Source organism: Gorilla gorilla, chromosome 8 (genome assembly GCF_029281585.2).
Source record: "Gorilla gorilla gorilla isolate KB3781 chromosome 8, NHGRI_mGorGor1-v2.1_pri, whole genome shotgun sequence".
Classification (NCBI taxonomy): domain Eukaryota; kingdom Metazoa; phylum Chordata; class Mammalia; order Primates; family Hominidae; genus Gorilla; species Gorilla gorilla.
This window is the reverse complement of record NC_073232.2, coordinates 27310861-27332097: the sequence shown is the minus strand read 5'-3', so window position 1 is coordinate 27332097 and position 21237 is coordinate 27310861. Positions and strand designations below refer to the sequence as shown.

Genomic DNA, 21237 nt, shown 5'->3' with positions numbered 1-21237 from the left:
GCCCAAGTCAGGAGGAAAAAAAGGAGCTAACACTTAACAAGTGTTTGTTAAATGATTAATATCTCATTATCATACAGTGCTTTGCTATTTTTAAGATTTTCAAATTATATTTGAGCCTTGAGGTCTATAGGGGTCATACATCATTATTACTCCAAACGCAAAGATAAGCAAATTGACTCTCAGGGATTTGACTCTGGGTAATTTGTCCAATGTCACCCAGCTAATTAAGGCCTACTATAGTTTTTTGACAGACTATACATTCCATTTAAATACTATAAAGTACTCATCAAGCTACTGGACACTTGCTGGTATTAATGAGGGCCAAGGTTTTTCAAACATTTACCAGAATATGAGTTCGCCCAATGGCCAGTAAGATTTATTGTTTATCCTAGAAAGAAAACTTTGCTCATACTATTTCCTTATAATGCCTTTGGGCAAAAAAAATAGATAATGGCTTTTGTCAGCGTTAGCAGACTAAACAGATACATGTGGTGAACCGGAAGCCCTCAGCTGCCATAGAGCAGCATAAAGAAAGTTTTTCAGAACTAAGCTGGTAATGCAAATTTATACTCTCAAATTGGATTGCCATGAATCAGAAATGCTAATAGTTCATAACCCCTGTAATATTGTATTCTTTCTTATCAACCATGTGCCTTATTTTTCCCTCAAATTAAAGTCTTTGGTTAATTTTACTTTAATGTGTACCTTATACTGAATCAACGTAGATCGGCGAACTGTGAAGAAAAGAAATGCTTACATATTTCGTTTATACCATAAAGTTACAGAGTTAAAAACAGTTGAGAAGGCCTATGTCCTTAACTAAGACTTTTCCAAGTCCATACAAACATACGTTTCATATAGAATCATAATTTTTTTTTTTTGGAGACAGAGTCTTGCTCTGTTGCCCAGGCTAGAGTGCAGCGGCACAATCTCAGCTCACTGCAACCTCCACCTCCCAGGTTCAAGCAATTCTCCTGCCTCAGCCTCCAGAGTAGCTGGGATTACAGGTGCCCACCACTGTGCCTGGCTAATTTTTGTATTTTTAGTAGAGATGCGGTTTCACCATCTTGGCCAAGGTGGTCTCGAACTCCTGACCTTGTGATCCACCTGCCTCGGCCTCCCAAAGTGCTGGGATTACAGGCGTGAGCCACCACACCTGGCATAGAATCATAAATTTTTAAAGCCCAATTCTAATTTTAAAACATGTAGAATTAAATGTAGGCCACATTATTATATAGCAATCATATTTCTCTAATAAAAGATTTCTTTCATTATCCTTTTTCTGAACAGATCACATTTTCCCGCTACCAGACATAATATTTCATGAATAAGAAAAATAACTCTATTAAAGTATTCTATAATTTATAGCTTTACTAGAGATGATGTAATACATTTGATGGATTCAAAATATGCTCACATATTCTGTTCACAGCTTTTATTGATACAAACATATATGTTCCTTCATTTGCCCAGAACATGAGAAAACCCAATATACTAAGAATTCCAAATTGTGCTAAATATTACATATAAAGCATTCTCCCTTAAAAATGTCATATACTATGAAACGCTACGAAGCATGTTTCTTCTAAGTATTCCTTGAAAAACATTTTTGCAACGAAACCTATGGAGTCCCTTGTAATTCATATAACAATTAAGTACGCACTTTTGAAAAATGACATCTAATTAATAGAAACTCTTCCAAAGCAACAAGTGGGTAGTAAAACTAAGTAAACAAGAGTGCTTAAAAATGGAACTCCTGGAATGCTTTTAAACCATGTTACTTGCTTATCATTCACTGATTATTCCTGGTTTCTCTTTTCTTTCTCGATTTATCAACCCTACTGTTCCCTATTTCAGTACTCTTCCATGATAACATTAGACCGAATTCCACAACCTAAGAGCTTTCATACAGTGGTGACATGTGCTATCTTCATAGCCCCGTATGATAAAGTAATTATGTTCTGTTGGTGTTGTAAGAATTAAGGAGATCAGATGCCATGCTTTTTCCCTGCTTCACAGAGGAGCCCTGTCATGGGACGTGATGCGTGGAAGTCCACTCAACTCATGCGATCAGAAAGGTAACAGGATTATCAGAATATCAAATATCTTACCCTTATATAAGGATAAGAATGAAGTATGCAGAGCCTGGCTTGGATGCAAAAATGTACTTTTAAGTTGTACTTTTAGGTTGAATGCCTATTCATCTTGGGCATTGCATTGAACATGCAGAAGAAATAGACCTGTCAAAATATCATCTGTCAGAGCTCTGCAAACAGGTCAAACATCCTTTTTAGGAGACTCTGAACACGCCTTGAGAGAGCAGCAGGAGTGTAGAACATTTGAAATTCTCTATGTCTATATATGTGTTTTAAATGTCATCACTCTCTTTCTTTGGTTTGCAAAAACTGTCACCCATTTTGACTTGTTGAATCAACGAATTAATCAGGAAAAAAAGCCTCTAATAGAAATCACACTTTAAAAGAGACTTTCTCTAACTTTGAAAGCAATACAACCAAAGAATCTTAAATTATATGAAAAACTTTCCTAATTCTGTAATTAAGAACTGATCTAGTTTATTATGTTGAACTCAGTTCATTTTGTTTCCTTTTGTTCCAGATTAAGGGCAGAGAGGAAATTATGCAAATACACTGGGTTGGAAATTATTTCTCTCGGCTTGTACAGACCATCTGGTTTTCCATGGTAGAGTGAAAAAGGCAGAAAACGGTAACAATAGAATAACATGTGTTTTCAACAAAATCCTTAAGAATGCTTTGAAATTTCTGGATGTAGCAAGTCATTTTCCAGTTCATCATCTCACCCAATTAAAAAATATAGGTAGAAGAATGTAAAGAGACAGTAATCATTGTATATAGCAGATCACTGAATATGTAGTATATTGCAGAATCAGAAAAGATCTCTAGCACAGTTCAATTTCCCCAAGCACCTTCTTTCTTGCCTTATGATACTTTATCACAGAATTAATTGTCTTCTCATCTGTAATACAACATGATGACAGGATACAGAATATATTTAGTCCTAAGCCTATATTTGCAAAAGAAACATATTTTAAAGATCCCAAGAAAGCCTGATGAGAAATCTGGTTATAAATACACATTTTAGCAAAAAAGAAAAAAAAAAGAAAAGAAAGGGTGTACATGTGATCTTTATAAAAATATATTTACTTTGTTTTTATATACATTCCCCTGTGAGAATGACTCCATGCTATTGTTTTTCCGAAAAGTAGCTGGCATATAATAAGAAAAAAGCAGCTCATTTAAAAAAATTCTAGTTGATCATTCTAGAAGACTGAAAACTATGTTAACAAAAGTTACTTGTTTAGAGAAGATTAAAAATGGTTTTTAACTGTGATAGATGATGGCTTGAGCTCAGGAGTACAAGGCCACAGTGAACTATGATTGTGCCACTGCACTCCAGCATGGATGGCAGAACGAGACCCTGTCTCAAAAACAACCACCACCACCAAAAAACCAAACAGAAAATGGTTTTTAAAACACAAGTTAATTTTAAGATGATCTTGGTATCACACCCATGGGGTGATTTTCATGAACTCTTCCTAGGAAATAAACAGCTGGCCTTTTGTTCTGCTGCGTGAAGGCCTGCCAGGTCTGGTGGACTCCTGGAGGGCTGATGGGCAATCTCACCTCCTGCTACAGGACATGCAGGGTTCAAGGTCAAGGAGGTGCCCCTGGGTGAAGATTAAGGGAAAGTAAAGCGCTACTCCTGAGGGAACACCGGCTGCTCTAGCAGCTGGGGCCATTAGAAAGTGCAGTCACCAGAGGCAAAACAAACAAAAACAACAAGGAGGCACAGGCAGTGCTGTGTGGGCTGCGTGCATGGAAGAGGCTGCCGTTTTGCTTCCAATTCCTGCTTTTTCCACGGACACCTGTGGGACCCCACGCTAGTGACAAACTTGACTGCTGAGATGCTTTATCTGCCAACTAGAGATGATCATGTGTCTACTTCACTGGGTTGTTATGAGAATTATTATTATTATTTTTATTATTTAAAAAAAAATTTTTTGAGACTTAGTTTTGCTCTTGTTGCCCAGGCTGGAGTGCAATGGCACAATCTCGGCTCACTGCAACCTCCATCTCCTGGGTTCAAGCGATTCTCCTGCCTCACCCTCCTGAGTAGTTGGGATTACAGGCACTCGCCACCATGCCTGGCTAATTTTATGTATTTTTAGTAGAGACAGGGTTTCACCATGTTGGCCAGGCTGGTCTCAAACTCCTGACCTCAGGTGATCCACCCACCTCGTCCTCCCAAAGTGCTGGGATTACAGGCATGAGCCACCGTGCCCAGCTGTTATAGAATTAAAAAGATAATAATAGATATAAAGCATTTGGCCTCATGCAACATACATGTGCAATACAGGTGGGTTTTTATTAAATTGTATTTTAAGCATTGTGACAAAATATGCATAACATATGATTTACCATTTGAGCCAATTTTAAGCATACAGTTCAATGGCATTGAATACATTCACATTATTGGGTAGCCATCACCATCTTCTATCTCCAGGATCTTTTTTTTTTTTTTTTTAAATCATCCCCAACTGAAAGTTTGTCCCCATTAGACACTAACTCTCCACTCCCCTCTTCTCCCAGCCCCTAGAAACCACCATTCTAGACTCTGTGAGTCTATTCTAGGTCCCTTATATAAGTGGGGTCATTCTGTATTTGTCTCCTTGTGTCTGGCTCATCTCACCTGGCAGATTGTCATCAATTTTAATGGCATTTTGAGGCAGGTTTATGCTGCTGGAATGGAAAATGGTCCAAGAGAAGTCAGGCAAATTCAGTTGGGGAAATTAAACCAATATGTATTTTCTTAGCCTAAAAGCAGATACCGCATCAACAACTGGACCCATTATTCTTCACACACGCTGTGGTCTATTAACTTAGGTCATTGTAGTATGCCGGAGCTCCGGGAAAACGGTTCTTTTTAGGTCTCTTTAAACAAACGACTTTCAACAACATTTTCACCAACCAGTTGTTCCAGCCACAGCATCACATCCTTCAAATAGAAGCGGTCAAGTGGAGGCTGTATGGGGAACTCTGAATCTTATCACACCTCCTGCAATGTCCTATGAATGCCCACCCTTCATATAAAGTACAAAGAAGTGAAGAAAGGCTGAGGTCCCTTTGTTCTGTTTGGTGGGACTCATTCTGTCACTCGGGCTGGAGTGCAGAAGCACGATCACAGCTCACTGCAGCCTCAACACCCGGGACTCAAGTGATCTCTCACCTCAGCCTCCCAAGGAGCTGGGATCACAGGCACACACCACCACATGTGGCTAATTTTTAAAAGATATGTGTAGAGACAGGGTCTCCCTACGTTGCCCAGGCTGGTCTCAAACTCCTGAGCTCAAATGATCTTCCCACCTTGGCCTCCTAAAGTGCTAGGATTACAGGCATCAGCCATCTTGCCTGGCCTAGTTCTGAGGTCTCTTTAAAATATAAACTTTGTATCTGGGCACAGTGGCTCAAACCTGTAATCTCAGCATTTTGAGAGGCCAAGGCGGGTGGATCACCTGAGGTCAGGAATTCCAGACCAGCCTGGCCAACCTGGTGAAACACCATCTCTACTAAAAATACAAAAATAGCCGGGCATGGTGGTGCACACCTGTAGTACCAGATGCTCGGGAGGCTGAGGCAGGCGAATCAGGAGGTGGAGGTTACAGTGAGCCGAGATCAGGCCACTGCACTCCAGCCTGGGTGACAGAGCAAGACTCTGTCTCAAGCAAACAATCTATCTATCCACCTATCCATCCATCTATCTGTCTGTCTGTCTGTCCATCCATCTGTCCAACTGTCCGTCCGTCCATCCTTTTTCTGAGTTCAAATTTAGCCCATATAACCACCTTGGGCCTCTGTATTCCAGCTACAGTGCCAAACATATGTATCTTAATTAAATCATTTTAAAGAGACAGTTGACAAAATTATTCTCTAATTGTTGTCATTCAGTAAGTATACTAAATTGAACTTAATTCCACAATTTCCAAATTTTCAGCTGATCTTCTACCCTGAGAGTTCTTTAAATATTTATGTCTACAATGTAGAAATTCATGATTTCTCAAAATGTACACGGTTGCAAACGTGTTTTTATCTTGTTATGTTATCCAAGTAAGTGGCAATTTCCTCAACAGAGGCCACATTTAACTTCACCTAGATAGTACTCAGCATATCACATGTGAGTCACTAAAATTTTGGGCAATATCATGAGGCTCTTCTTTTTTCTATATTGTTATATTTGGGTGGATATACACGTTTTTTAAAAGAATGCCCAGATATCAAATCAGCATTAATTATTCACAGCCCACTGTAAAAGACTTGGAAGTTGAGCTGTGCATGACGCTCAAAACCTTCTGATGTAGAATTTAGCCTTGAAAAATTCCTTTCAAGTGTTTATATTGAACATTAAATCTCATTAAGCGAAGTCACAAAAATAGTCCTCAACCTGGGTCCAACAGAAAGGATCTCAGGCTCATCAGGTTTCAGGTTGCAGAAATACCTGTGTTGTTAGAAACATGGTCTCAAGATTCAAGGTACATTCCTTAAGTAATTACTCAGGCTTCAAAGTAAAGACAAAACTAGGGACAGCTATTCTCAGATGCTTTAAGGATACTGCATTACCTGTATAGGCTTTTATAGCCTTCCAAACAGAGCAGTAGAGAGAGAAAAATTATTGCCTTCATTGTATAGGGGGAAAAAAAAAGCCTAGAGATGTTAATCAACTTGCTCAAAAACTAAGGAGCCAGTGCTAGAATTAAGAATAAAATCTTGGCTGGGCATGGTGGCTCAAGCCTGTAATCCCAGCACTTTGAGAGGCCAAGGTGGGCGGATTGCCTGAGCTCAGGAGTTCGCGACAAGCCTGGGCAACTTGGTCTCTACTAAAATACAAAAAAAAAAAAAAAAATTAGACGGGCATGGCGGCATGCACCTGTAGTCCCAGCTACTCAGGAGGCTGAGGCATGAGAATTGCTTACATCTGGGAGGCGGAGGTTGCATTGAGCCAAGATCTCACCACTGCACTCCAGCCTGCCAGCCTGGGTAACAGAGCGAAACTCCGTCTCAAAAAAAATAAAATAAAATAAAATAAAATCTTGTTCTTGTCCTTTCAGTGCAGTCAGATATGTCCATCCTATCATGTTTTCAAATCAAAGCCTTTTTCTTCTATTAAGAAGATTAGGTGGCACAGAACAGTATGAAACAGACTTTCTAAAGGGTGCACTTTTATCAATGAGTATGGCCCCTTCTGACTGACAGCAGCAGGTCTATTTTGTGTGTTGGTAGCACAATTAAGGATCTTAGATGTGATTTCACAGGTCAGGTTTTTCTCTTCTCTGATGTCCAAAAAGCCACTAACAGGCCAGGTGCAGTGGCTCACACCTGTAATCCCAGCACTTTGGGAGGCCAAGGCAGGTGGATCACTTGAGCTCAGGAGTTTCAGACCAGCCTGGGTAACAAAGTGAAACCTTGTCTCTACAAAAAAACACAAAAATTAGCCAGGCGCAGTGGCACATGCCTGTAGTCCCAGCTACTCGGGAGGCTGAGGTGGGATGATGGCTTGAGCCTGGGAGGCGGAGGTTGCAGTAAGCTGAGATCATATCACTGCACTCCGGCCTGGGCAACAGAGTGAGACCCTGTCCCCCCCCAGCTCCCCTCCTCCCCCAAAAAAGCCACTAACATTAACAAAGCTAGGTAACTGAACAAAGGTTGAAGGAAAAGTGATGACTATTTGTGAATTAACAAATGACATGATATTACATTAAGATCAAAATACTAGCAGATCCCTTACCAGAAAACCATATAGAAAGTTCCAGTTCTGGCCGGGTGCGGTGGCTCACGCCTGTAATCCCAGCACTTTGGGAGGCCGAGGCGAGTGGAACTCGAAGTCAGGAGTTTGAGACCAGCCTGGCCAACATGGTGAAAGCCCGTCTCTACTAAACATACAAAAATTAGCCAGGCGTGGTGGCGGGCACCTGTAATCCCAGCTACTCAAGAGGCTGAGGCAGAAGAATCGTTTGAACCCGGGAGGCAGAGGTTGCAGTGAGCTGAGATCGCGCCACTGCACTCCAGCCTGGGAAACAGAGTGAGACTCCATCTCAAACAAATAAAAGAAAGTTCCAGTTCTCCAACTCTTAAGAGGAGAGTGGAAGATCTCTGAATGGCCTCTGGAGGGGGAGCCCTGCAGGAAGCTACAAAGGCACAGGGTCCCTGCCAGGCCCTGCCAGCCCTGAATCAACAGAAATGTGATGATATGTTGGCTTGTGCTGTCCCTGACAATGTAAAATCTATGAACAGAAAGGTGAGACAGAATGCACTTTTCATATTAAGCGTGCTTCGGTCAGATGTGACCTTTTCCTCATTCTCCGTAATGGTTATTAGCTCCCTGTCAAAAATAAGTGAGATATCTGAATAAAGTCAAAAGCTTTTTGCTCCACATTCCGAAACTGAGGCTTAATCCTGTGACTAGTCTATCTGTTGATTTCTAATTACACAAATACTCTATTTCTTCAAGCCAACCTCTAGAGATATCAGTAGGGTATTACAATATAAATTTAAGATAAATTTATATGAAAGACAGTATTTTGATAGCATAGTATTGGATAGGGGAAAAATGATTCCACAGTTAATTCTGTAAGGATTGTTTTTGTTTTGTTTTAGGGAGTGGAGTGTGTTTAATAGGAGAGAAAGAAGGAAGAAGCTCCCCCCATACAGAGACAGATGGATGGGAGTTCCGAGGTGAGAGAGGGAAAGCCTGTTAATATCTAACAAATAAAAAGTAACCTATTAATCTAAATGCAGGAAGCCTAATGAAACAATTCGCACAGAAATACAGAGAGTATATAAATATTCACCTTCAGTAGTAATCCACTAAACAGAAATTAAAACAATGCTGTATAACTATTTACATGAGAAGCAATCATTAATACATAATACTGCATACATTGTGATAAAATTAGTATATGAATAATATTGGCATTGTCCACTGGTAGAATTTGGAAAAAAAGATATCAAAGGCATAGCCAGGGACTTATAAGAACATTCAAACCCACTCACTGTGCAAATAATTCCATATCTGATAATTTATCTCAAATAAGTTATTTAATGGAGCTGAAAACCATATGTTCAAATTTGTTATAGATTTATCTATGAAAACAAAATTATAAAATCAATTAAAAAGTCCAAAAATAAATGACCATTTTATTGGACAATCAATGGCAGATCGGCACGATGTTATATTATGCTGATTAAACAGTGATCTCAAAATAAGGTTGAAGGAAAAAAGGCAGAACCCACAATTGTCTGAACACTGCAGTTACAACTATAAAAGTATGTATGCTTGTAGAAAAGAACTGCAGTACAATATGCCAGCATAAAAATATCTGACCACAGCATGGTGAGCTTGTGGGGTATTCCTACACCACATTCTTTTAATATTTCTTCTGTTTTATTTTATTTTATTATTTTGAGATGGAGTTGTTGCCCAGGCTGGTGTTGTTCAGGCATGAGCCACTGCGCCCAGCCTTTTTCTTCTATTTTTAGTAGTAAAAACTTTAATTACTTTGAAGGATAAAGCTCTTTTCACACCTGTAATTCCAGCACTTTGGGAGGCCGAGGTGGGTGGATCACCTGAGGTCAGGAGTTCGAGACCAGCCTGACCAACATGGTGAAACCCCATCTCTACTAAAAATACAAAAAAAATTAGCTGGGGTTGGTGGAGGACGCCTGTAATCCTAGCTACTTGGGAGGCTGAGGCAGGAGAAACACTTTAGCCAGGAGGTGGAGGTTGCAGTGAGCCAAGATCATGTCACTGCCCTCCAGCCTGGGTGACAGAGTGAGACTCTGTCTAAAAAAAAAAAAAAAAAGTTTTGTCAATTTTAATATTGAAAATAACTGCAAATCTCTACCGCGACTGCACAAAAGGACTGTTTCCACAAACTGATCGTTTTATGGGGCAACGTAAAATCAAAAAGGATGGCTCCTCTTGATGTTGAAGCCAGCATCTCCATGTACATACATTAGCCACCAGGCCTTATAAACATTATGCTTACATTTAAATACAAATTATATCTGAAGAGTGATGTAGAAACCTGCAGCCTTAGATCATTATTTGTCTTATAACATACAGGAATACACAGTCACATGCTAACTTTCTTTCTTTCTTTTTTTTTTTTTGATAAATGCTTGAGCAATTTAAAAGTAAAGAGGAAGAAAAAATAATCGACCCAAAATTACTAGCCTTCTTAGAATACTTCATCATCATCATCTTATTTGTTGTCTCAGGTTTATGCCCACTCAGGATTTATTTATTTATTTATTACCATTTAGAAGTTGAGGACCACTTTGATAATTGGCAGAAGCTAGAAAATGTTCACATATGCAGAGACTGAAATATTTGCACACAGTTTTAGAGCGTTGGTATTTGCTTTCCCCTCCCAGCCCGCTGATAGCTGACCCACAGGTCTCCAATTAGGAGTCACACTTCACAAGGGGGACATTTAATCTCTCTCCCTGTCCTCCAATATGCAAATAAAAACTCAACTCATCACTTTCCTTTGCTGCCTATCAGAAGTATCATAGTTTGGGATTTCAGAGCTAAGTTCTTTCATTCCTAGCTATTGCAGAAAATATAGGAAGGCATACACCTTCCCTGAATAACTCTAGAAACTATGCCAAGCCATCTATATAATTGTATTCTATGCATGTACTCAGATCATTTTAAAAAATTCTCACAAGTATCTTGAAACACAGTTATTATTATTCCTAATTTTACAGATGATGAAACTGAGGCTCAGAGAAGATAAAATCTGCCAAATCACACCATTATTTAAGGGATGGTTTAGTATTCAACGTCAAGTCTGACTGGATCCAAATACTTGCTCTTAACCACAGTCAGAAAAAACAAAAATTATGGGTAATAATAATAATAATAATAAAAACCTGCCCAAATCAGAGAGATCATTGTTATTTGGAGGAAGGGAAGAAAGGATAGAGAAGAAGCGACCATCTGGGTCTAAGAATAATGGCACTCAATTGCAGTTAATAAAGATACCATGTTCAAGAAATTTACAATGCAACGATACCAGGATTCATAAATAAATTGTGCATTTAAAACTAGTTAGACTGATCTATATATATTTGCCTTTGGCGGTAGAAAGTAATTACACCAAATTGCATTGGTTTATTGATTTCATTTTAATGCACAATGAGAATTAAATGGGTAATTTCTAAATGTGTTTCCTGCATTTGGGGTTTGGAATGACTTTAGAAGGTACTGAAATAAACTGAAACTGATATAAAAACTGAAATCATACTTGTGATTAGAACAAAAATAAAGACCACACAGTTTATTCAGCACTCTAAACAACTATCCCATAATACATATACAGGCACATATAAATATACATATATAAATATACATATGTATAATTTTAAAAATTCTCTCCATTTATATTCTTGTCCAAACTTGAAAGAATTTCTGTCATTATTGGAGAACTTTGAGAAAGACTGAATTTAAAGTGTTGAATGGTTATAAAGACTTTAAAAAGAGTTGTTTTAAACTTTAACCATTCAAAAATCCAAAAATCCATGTGTTTATAAGCCCTATTCAAGCATACTTATTAGTTTAAATGAGAAGTAGCCAGGCCATAGGAAACAAAAAGTCTATTTTTAGGAAAGAAGTAATTTAAAAGACTAAACACCCCTGTGCAGATTCCCCTTGATACTTAAAGACAGGACTAAAATTAATTGCAGGATAAATTATTCACGTGATAATTATTATTTCTGTAGACACAGATCTTGCTATGCTGCCCAGGCTGGTCTCTAGCTTCTGGCCTCAAGCGATCCTCCCACCTTGGCCTCCCAAACTTTTGGGATTACAGGTGTGAGCCACCATACCTGGCCTCGTGACTATTTAATATCATATGGATTGTCATTCTTATTAAATAACTGTGACATAACTGTGACCAGTTTTGTTGCTGAAAATATTCAAAATGGCCAATGGAATGTATTTGGCAATTTGCATTTTAGGTTATACATGTTTTCGTAATTTTCATTTTAGGTTATACATGTTTTCGTAATTCACAGAATTCCGCTGCAGGAAAAAATATAGCAGTTATTTCATGTTTGATAATATTCTTAAAAAGCAAGCAAGTTTACAGGAAATGATTCCAGATGTACTCAAACAGGTACAGAATAATTTCTAAATTGGACACGAGTAGCATTTGATAGGTGGGTGTGACATATCTAATGCCCAGAAACCGTTGGTAATTAGTGTATACATTGCCAGCCATGTCAGAACCTAAAGAAATAGAACTGTCACGTACAATACTTAATGAGGGCCAACTCAGCAAGTAAAATTCTGTATCTTTAGAAAACTTAAAGTAAAATCTAATAAAAGAATCATCAAAATCACATAAAAAGTATCTCAGTTTCCAGTTTTATACGATACAACATAGAAGAAATGACCACAAAGATATTTCCTAGCAAACATTTTTTTTCTCTATTATACTAAATTTAGTATAGGTTGGAACAATTAGAAACAAAAGAAGTACTTAAAATGATTTTTAGACAAACTATTAATTTGAAAATGGTATTTTCATGTCCTATTAGCACAAATATTTGTAACTTTATGACTTTTATTTTTACAGGCTCTGGTTTAGTTTTAGGTTCAGGGTTTTTTTTGTGCATGTTTTCATCCTTTCCTAAAAAGGCACCAATAAATAATAATAAGGTCTTTTCTTTAAAAGTTCTAAACCAAATCCGAAGACCCAAACAGTCAGTCCTCGTGTGGCAAAGCTTTATGTTTAAGTATTTTAAACTTTAGACTGTCATGTTTGTATTTCATTAAATTCAAAATTTCTAAAGTTGATGAATAGTAAAAGAATCTTAATTTGCAGCAACATAGCAAGTCAGACCATCCTGATTTACACAGATAGGTCTCAGACACACAAGAAGTCAGTGGCTAGGCTGTCAGAATGATACTCAAGACAAGTGCTGGTCTATAGCTGGAAAAAGCATTTTCATTTCCCACTAAATTTGTCTGCACCGGGACTCTCTCCCTAAGCTACTAAATGAAGCTCAGTAACATACAGTTTAAAACGAGAGTTACAGTTTCACTTGCTTAAATCACCACAGCATTAAAGTAATAACACTGTGAATGGCAACATTTCTGGCAAGATAAGAAAGTCTAAAAAGTTAAGTAACTAGTATGATTTTAGCTCAAGCTCGGCAACAGTTCTATGCATTCCTGTTTTCTTTAAACCGCACCGTGCATCTGGCCGGCTTCTCTCCCGTATGCTTACCCCAGGAATAATGTATTTAGTTTGAGGAGCTATAAGGCGTCTGTCAAGCATGCTAGACCAATTCCAAGTGTGCCCAGCACTCCAGCAGGAATTTTCTTCACAGGAGCAAGAATTCAGGACTAGCTAAAGGCAGCCAAGTCTTGCTTTGCTGAACAGCATAGCAACTGCTTTCCTTTTTCTTGCTGGCTTGGGGTGTGTAGTCTTAGTTAGTGTGACTTTCTAAAGTTCGTCCGATCACAACAGCCCTCTGTTCCAGAACCACTTAGGCAGAGCAGAGGAGCTCATCAAAGTCAATTAACAAACGCAAGTGGGAGGGTCTTATTCTCCTCTGAATTACGTCAGCTGGCTTGGAAGACAGACGCCTGCAAACTTGTCAAAGTACAGTAACACTTCATTAGTATCAGATGCGACAGGTCCCTCCAGGCAGCCAGGACTCCAGCCCTGCTCGAGAATCCTTTCTTCAGAACAGAACAATAGGTTGCATAACTGGATAAGCTGTTAGCATTCAAAGAAACTACTGTCTTGAAAGTCTGCAATAAAAGTAAAAATATTTTTCTACTCCCACCCACTGAAGAAATATTTTCTCTTTTGCACACAAGAAAGCGATATCTTTCTTTTTTTGTTGCCTTTCAAGTTCTCACTGTGTATGGAAAATCTAATTTTTTTCACAGTCAAATGAGTATCACTTGGAGACATTTACCTTTTGTAAATTAAAAACTTCTTTATATTAAAAGACAGCATTAAACATTGAAATAATAAACACAATATTCTGAGAGCATGCTTGCAACACACACATATATGTATATATATAGGTATTACTATCCAGGAAATAGAACTCCTATAAATCAAAAGGCTCACAACCAAAAGACCCACAACTAAAAGAACATGGAAAACAAGACATGAATAGATAAATCACAGGAGATAAAATTCTAGTGGTCAATACACAGGACTTCCTTTCTAATCAGGAAATACAAACTGAAATCACAGTTTACCATTTTACATCCATCATGGTGGAAATATTTTTTAAAAATCTGAAAATCTCAGATCTTGGTGAAAATGTCAAGAAGGGGATGGCAAGCTATGGCCCACAGTCAAGCTCAGTCAGCCACCTCTTTTGTATAACCTACAAACTAAGAATGTGTTTTACATTTTTAAATTACTGGGGAAAAAATAAAAAACAGAATGGTATTTCGTGGCACATGACAATTACCTGAAATTCAAATCAATGTTCTTAAATAAATGTTTATTGGAACATACGGGCTTGTTCATTTACGTATGCTCCATGGCTGCTTTTGTGCTCTTTACAAGAGCAGTCGTTGCAACAGAGACCATGTAACTCACAAAGCCTTAAATATGTCCTACGTGGCCCTTTACAGAAAAGGTTTGTAAGCCTGTGATGCAGAGCAACTAGACTTTCACATACTGTTGGTGGGAGAATATCTTACTTATTTATTTAGAGATGGAGTCTTGCTCTGTCGCCCAGGCTGTAGTGCAGTGGCACGATCTCGGCTCACTGCAACCTCTGCCTCTCAGGTTCAAGCCATTCTCCTGCCTCAGCCTCCTGAGTAGCTGGGATTACAGGCCAGTGCCATCACACCTGGCTAATTTTTGTATTTTTAGTAGATACGGGGTTTCAGCATATTGGCCAGGCTAGTCTCGAACTCCTGACCTCAAGCGATCTGCCCGCCTTGGCCTCCCAAAGTGCTGGGATTACATGCATGAGCCACTGTGCCCAGCCTGTTGGTGGGAGTATAAACTGGTACAGTCACATTAGATATTTAGCAGGATATAATGAAACTGTTGATGCACAAATACTTAGGCTTGGCATCCCACCCCTCAATACATACCCAGGGATACCCTCACATGAGTACACAGGGAGGTGCATGAATGAAATGTCCCTAGCTACACCAAGGGGCTGTAGTAAAAAACGGGAAACAGGCTGGGCATGGTGGCTCACGCCTATAATTCCAGCACTTAGGGAAGCCGAGGTGGGAGGATCATTTGAGCCCAGGAGTTTGAAACCAGCCTGGGCAACAAAGGAAGACCCCGTCTCTGCAAAAAAAAAATTAAAAATTAGCTAGGCATGGTGGCATGTGCCTGTGGTCCCAGCTACTTGGGAGGCTGAGTTGGGAGGATCATTTGAACCTGAGAGGTAGAGGCTGCAATGAGCTATGATCATACCACTGCACTCCAGCCTGGGTGGAGCCAAGACCCTCTTTCAAAAAAAAAAAAAAAAAGGAAAGAAGGAAAGAAGGCAGGAAGGCAGGAAGGAAGGAAGGAGAGAGAAAAAGAAAGAGAGAAAGAAGGAAGGAAGGAAGGAAGGGAAAGAAGGAAAGAAAAAACCTAGATGCATATCAACAGAAAAGTGGATAAAATTTTGGATACTATTCAGTAGTGAAAGTGAAGGGTCTGGAAGTTACCTACTTGAGTAAATCCCTACAAACACAATGTTGATAGAAAAATCAAGCTTTGGAACTTTAAGGTACCTTAAGAACCTATGTGTACAAGTGTTCCCTTTTCTCCACACCCTCACCAACACTTGTTATCTCTTGTCCTTTTGATCACAGCCATCCTAACAAGAGTAAACTAGTATTTCATTGTGATTTTGACTTGCATTTCCCTGATGATTAGTGATGTTGACACCTTTACATATATTTGTTGGCCAGAGTTTTATGTCTTCTTTGGAGAAATGTCCATTCAGGTCCTTCATACATTTTAAAATCAGGTTATGTCTTTTTTCCGTTCTGTGAGTTTTTTATATATTTGGGGTATTAACCCCGTATCAGGTATGTAATTTGAAAATATTTTTTCCCAACCCACAGGCTGCCTTTTCATTTGGAGGACTATTTCCTCTGCTATGAGAAAGCTTTTTGGTTTGGTGTAATCTCACTTGTTTATTTTTGTTTTTGTTGCCTGAGCTTTTGGTGTGATGTTTTAAAAAAATTATTACCAAGGCCAGTATTCAGCAGCTTTTCCACAATGTTTTCTTCTAGGAATTTTATGGTTTCAGGTCTTTAATCCACTTTGAGTTGATTTTGTTCATGGTATAAGATAACGATCCAGTTTCATTTCACTGTGTGTATGAATATCAAAACATCATGTTGTACACCTTAATATATAGAGACTTTTTTTAAAAAGAACCTATGGTATGATTTGCAGCAAATTTGAAAATATGGAGAAATACTATATATTTTATGCAGGTGGTAAAACATGTAAAAAAATAAATATGAAAATAATGAATGCCAAATCCAGGATGGTGGTTATGCCTGGAGAGGAGTATATTTGGAGGCGTTAGTGAGGGGAAGGGGCAACTTTATCAGTAATATGTTTTCAAAACTAGATCACACCTACATCATTGGTCATTATAATATTTTCTATGCTTCTTTGTATTCTGAAATAATTTATAATAAATAAATGTCTAAAGTTACGAAAAACTGTTAAAAATTTTTGATACAAAAAGTGCTAGACCACTGTGGCCATTAAAATGCTTATGAGACACTTCCATTACATAACAAATACTACAATGGGTAAGAGTAAATAAAAGAAAAAAGTAGGCCGGGCATGGTGGCTCACGCCTGTAATGCCAGCACTTTGGGAGGCCGAGATGGACAGATCACTTGAGCTCAAGAGTTCAAGACCAGCCTGGGCAATAAAGAAAGACCTCAGGCGTAGTGGTGCATGTCCGTAACTCAGGAGGCTGAGATGGGAGGATTGCTTGACTCCAGGAAGTCGAGGGGGCAGTGAGCCAAGATTATGCTACTGCACACCAGTCTGGGCAACAAGAGTGAGACCCTGTCTACAAAGAAAGAAGAAAAAAAAGAAGAAGAAAGAAGAGAAAAGAAAAGCAAAAAGCAAAAGAAAAAAGTGGACTACCAATTTGTTTTTACAGTAAAGATTCCACTGTTAAAAATATTTAGAAGAAACTTGTAAGGAAGCATATGAATTATATTAACAGTGGTTGTGGGTTACTAAGTAGTGGTTTGAGGGTATTTATTTTTTCTTTCCTTTTAAAAAATTTAGTACTTTTCAAACTTTCTACAATGGGTTGGTATTACTTTTCAACCTCAAATAAAGTTTAAGTGTCTAACACGCAACCAAGGATTATCTAATTTTCTAGGGAAATTAGAACCCTTTGTTTAACTCAGCATTTATTATGGGTTAGGATATTTTTTATCTCTGTGAGGATAGACTTTAACTTGTCAAAAGCTGACAGACATGCAAATGAATTCGTCCAATATAAATAAATTGGTCTAGGAGAAATGCAAATGATTGCTGTCTTGTAGGAAAGATTATCCCCTAAGTCATCTTTTTTTTTTTCTTTTTTTGAGATGGAGTCTCTCTCTCTGTCACCCAGGCTGGAGTGCAGTGGCATGATCTTGGCTCATTGCAGCCTCCGCCTCCCAGGTTCAAGCAATTTTTATGCCTCAGCCTCTCGAGTAGCTGGAATTACAGGCCCTCGCTATTACACCTGGCTAATTTTTGTACTTTTAGTAGAGATGAGGTTTTGCCATACTGGCCAGGCTGGTCTTGAACTCCTGACCTCAGGTGATCCACCCACCTTGGCCTCCCAAAGTGTGGGATTACAGCATCAGCTGCCACGTCTGGCCCGCCTTAAGTCGTCATTTTATTGTTCTGGGGAGTATTAACCAGTTCTTGTATCTAATTGAACAATTCATAGCCCAGGGTTCTTTCTTTCAATGACTATAAATACTTAAACCTTTCCCATAATCTTTCAAACTGGCTTAACCATGCTGGCTCCTTTAATGAATTAAAAACAAAATTTGGCCTGTATTCAATCTATATTTGTTTGAAAGACATGTTCTGAAAGTTTGGAAACATTATATTTAGACGCCAGTTTTAAATTTGAAGCCATAGTTCCTCTCTCTTCTGACAATGGCATATTTGAGTATCAGCTTTCCAAACCCAGCCCACTTTAATTTATAATGCCACCAAAACATATTTACAATAGAAAAATGTTAACTAATAATGATTTTGGGTAACCAAAAGCAACTGAGGTTTGAAGAGAAGGATGAGGATGGAAATTCTAAATGGAACATATAAGAATTTCAATGCCTTTCCAAGCTTCTGTAAATTTTCTACTACTAAATAACTGTGTGTGTATGTGTGTGTGTGTGGGTGTTTTCTTGCTGTCAAACAAGACTGAGAGATATTTTGTTGAGGTCCTTGGGAAGAACATATAGAGAAAAACTAATGAGGAAAAACTAAGGAAAAAATGTATGCGTCAGTGAGAAACAGACCTAAGATTGAAACCCAGAAAAAAGAATAATTGAGGTTCAGGTAAGACAGGAAGTGATGGACTTAATATATATTTTTTTTTTTTTTGAGACAGAGTCTCGCTCTGTTGCCCAGGCTGGAGAGCGTCTTGGCTCAATGCAACCTCTGCCTCCTGGGTTCAAGCAATCCTCATGCCTCGGCCTCCTGAGGTAGCTGGGATTAAAGGCATGCTCCGCCATGCCTGGCTAATTATTTTTGTTGTTGTTGTCTGCTTGTTTTTACTAAAGATGGGGTTTCAACATGTAGGCCAGGCTGGTCTTGAACTCCTGGACTCAAGTGATCTGCCCACCTTGGCGTCCCAAAGCGCTGGGATTACAGGCGTGAGCCATCACACCCTGTGAAAGTGATGGTTTAGATGATAGATAATTTGTCATGCCTGACACCAGAAGAAATAAGAAATACGAGACAATTTGGTCACTTGCCAGTGTTAAGAGAATAGAAAAAGAAAGGCTATCTTAATTTAAGTGGTTAAGTCCATATCCAACAGTATTTTTTGTTTTTTTTACTTTTCATACTTCTGACAAATTTTCACATTAGATGTCTGTAACTTAGGTAACGAATGTCTGAAATGTATAGTCATATTATGGGATAAATATATTAAAATAGCATGTTTTCACGGTTTTTTTCCTAGTTATGAAATAATTTTTCTGGTTATATTTTCATTGTTGAGTACCAGAAAATCAGTGAAAGGAAAGCACGAAACAAAACAATGCTTCTCCTTGTCATCTCCCAGGTTTCTAATCTATAAAAAGAGGATAAGACTTCAAAGGAAAATTGCCAGAATGACATAAAACATCTAGTACACATCTGGCACACCAGAATTGCCAAATACATGTTGATTTCCTTTGCTGTAACTCAGTGGTTCTCGACTGGGGGTGATTTTGACCCCTCAGGGGACATTGGGCAATTTCTGGAGCCATTGTTGCTTGCCACGATGGGGAGGGGTGAGGAGTTTACTGGAATCTAGTGGGCAGAGGCCAGGGTTCCTGCTCAGCATCCTACAATGCACAGGAGAGCTTCTCATCACAAAGAACAATCCTGCACAATATGTCCATAGTGCTGAGAATGAGAAACTGGCCAGAATTGAAGGTGCCCTTTACATCAAAGCTGTCAATGTGAAGTGCTTTCAAGTATAACCTAAGATCCCAGAATGTGAAATTCAAATTCTTTCTCCATCTTGTTCAGATTGCTTGAAAGTAGGACAGAAGACTGGAGAGGCAAAATGCAGGAGGAGAAAAACCAGACCCCCGTGGGTCTCAAAAGCAGCTCCTGGGATCTCAGTTAAGTGCCCAGTTATTCTGTGATTCTGGGAGAAGCCCACAGACACCACTGGAGTAGCTGGGTGTCAGATTGCAGATGGAAGGACCTGAGGTTTCTGCAGTCCCAGCTCGTATTCACACCGTGGAACATTTGTCCTTAGCTTGTTTCCAATTTCCTTCCATCCCCTGTTCCCGTCACTTGCCCCCAAGTTGTCTTTGCTAAACAGTAAAAAGGGCTTAATGAAAATGACATTATAACTAGATGCATGCTCACTAATCTGAAAAGAGAAGGGTTCTTTCTGTTGATTTATTTGTAGTCTGCATTGCTATCATCTGTCGACATAAACAGAAAGCAGAGAGGAGAGCTTCAGGAATTCTGAACCTTCAATCGGGACAACTTTCTCATTTGTTGTTTTAAACTTTAAAACAGCAGCAGACCTTTCTGGAAGGGGAGGTAGTGGCCAAAGTATAAATATGTTACGTTGCCAGGAGACGACAAAAAAAAATGCAGAATTTTGGAGGTCACATACTTCAAGTGGTCCGTCCAGACTTCAAAGTCCAGACTATTTATCCAACCATAGAGGATTGTGAAAAAATTCCCTTGATCACACCCCAATTTAGAGTTTATGCCTCAACAGTGTCATCTTTGATTATACAAGACCATGCTATGTGTGCAAATATGGATAATTATGGTACGTGTTAGCCAGACAGTGAATCATAACAGCAAAACAAAACTCTAGTGTGTGTGTACACACTAAGGCTCACATGTGTTTTTGGTAAATAACAGCCAACACATGCTTTTCTCAAAAAACAAAAGTAGGAAACAATTTCACATGCCATAGTAAAAAAACAAGATGGAAACAGTCACAGACATAATAGAATTTTCTTTCAACATAGCAATCTATGTTGTCTCTAACAGGTTTTTTTTTTTTACATTAACAAAATTTCCAACTGAGCTATTGCTATTGACTGAGAAGAGCAAAGTGCTTTTGTCCCAAAGCTGTACTATTTAAGGCAAGTAGTTGTACTGTGGAAATCCCTTCCTCAGATTTTATCCCTCTAAGAAGCCATGATCAATCCCGCCTGCAATTCAGCAGCTTCAGATAAGGTGAGACTGTACTCAAATCAGAGCCACTCAAATAAATGAGCCTTTTTTGAGACAGCGCGTTGAATTCAAGCATATTACGACTAACTGCAAAAACTGAAAAGGACTTTTTCCCATCCCCCCATCCCTATCGCTGAATGAGATACACTTGAAAATGAGAACCTACTGTTACTAATGAAGAGGCATAGTAATTTTATCTTCATGAAAGCTGCCACTTCAAACAATTCTAGAAATAATGGGAGGAAAGG

The 21237-nt window shown here is 38.7% G+C and overlaps 1 protein-coding gene across 10 annotated transcripts in view; it reads right to left on the bottom strand.

Moving 5' to 3' along the window:
* CACNB2 (calcium voltage-gated channel auxiliary subunit beta 2) overlaps positions 1-21237 on the bottom strand; it is a 402064-nt gene that overhangs the window by 187848 nt on the left and 192979 nt on the right. Inside the window, exon 1 of one of the 10 annotated variants that reach the window (XM_055354124.2) lies at positions 13331-14061. The exons of 8 other annotated variants lie outside the window; for them this stretch is intronic. In XM_055354124.2, coding sequence (XP_055210099.1) covers positions 13331-13381 — 51 coding nt within the window. In that variant the 5' untranslated portion in view covers positions 13382-14061. Of the gene's footprint in view, positions 1-13330; positions 14062-21237 lie in introns of those variants that run through there. One more of the 10 variants, XM_055354119.2, reaches the window with a different exon arrangement.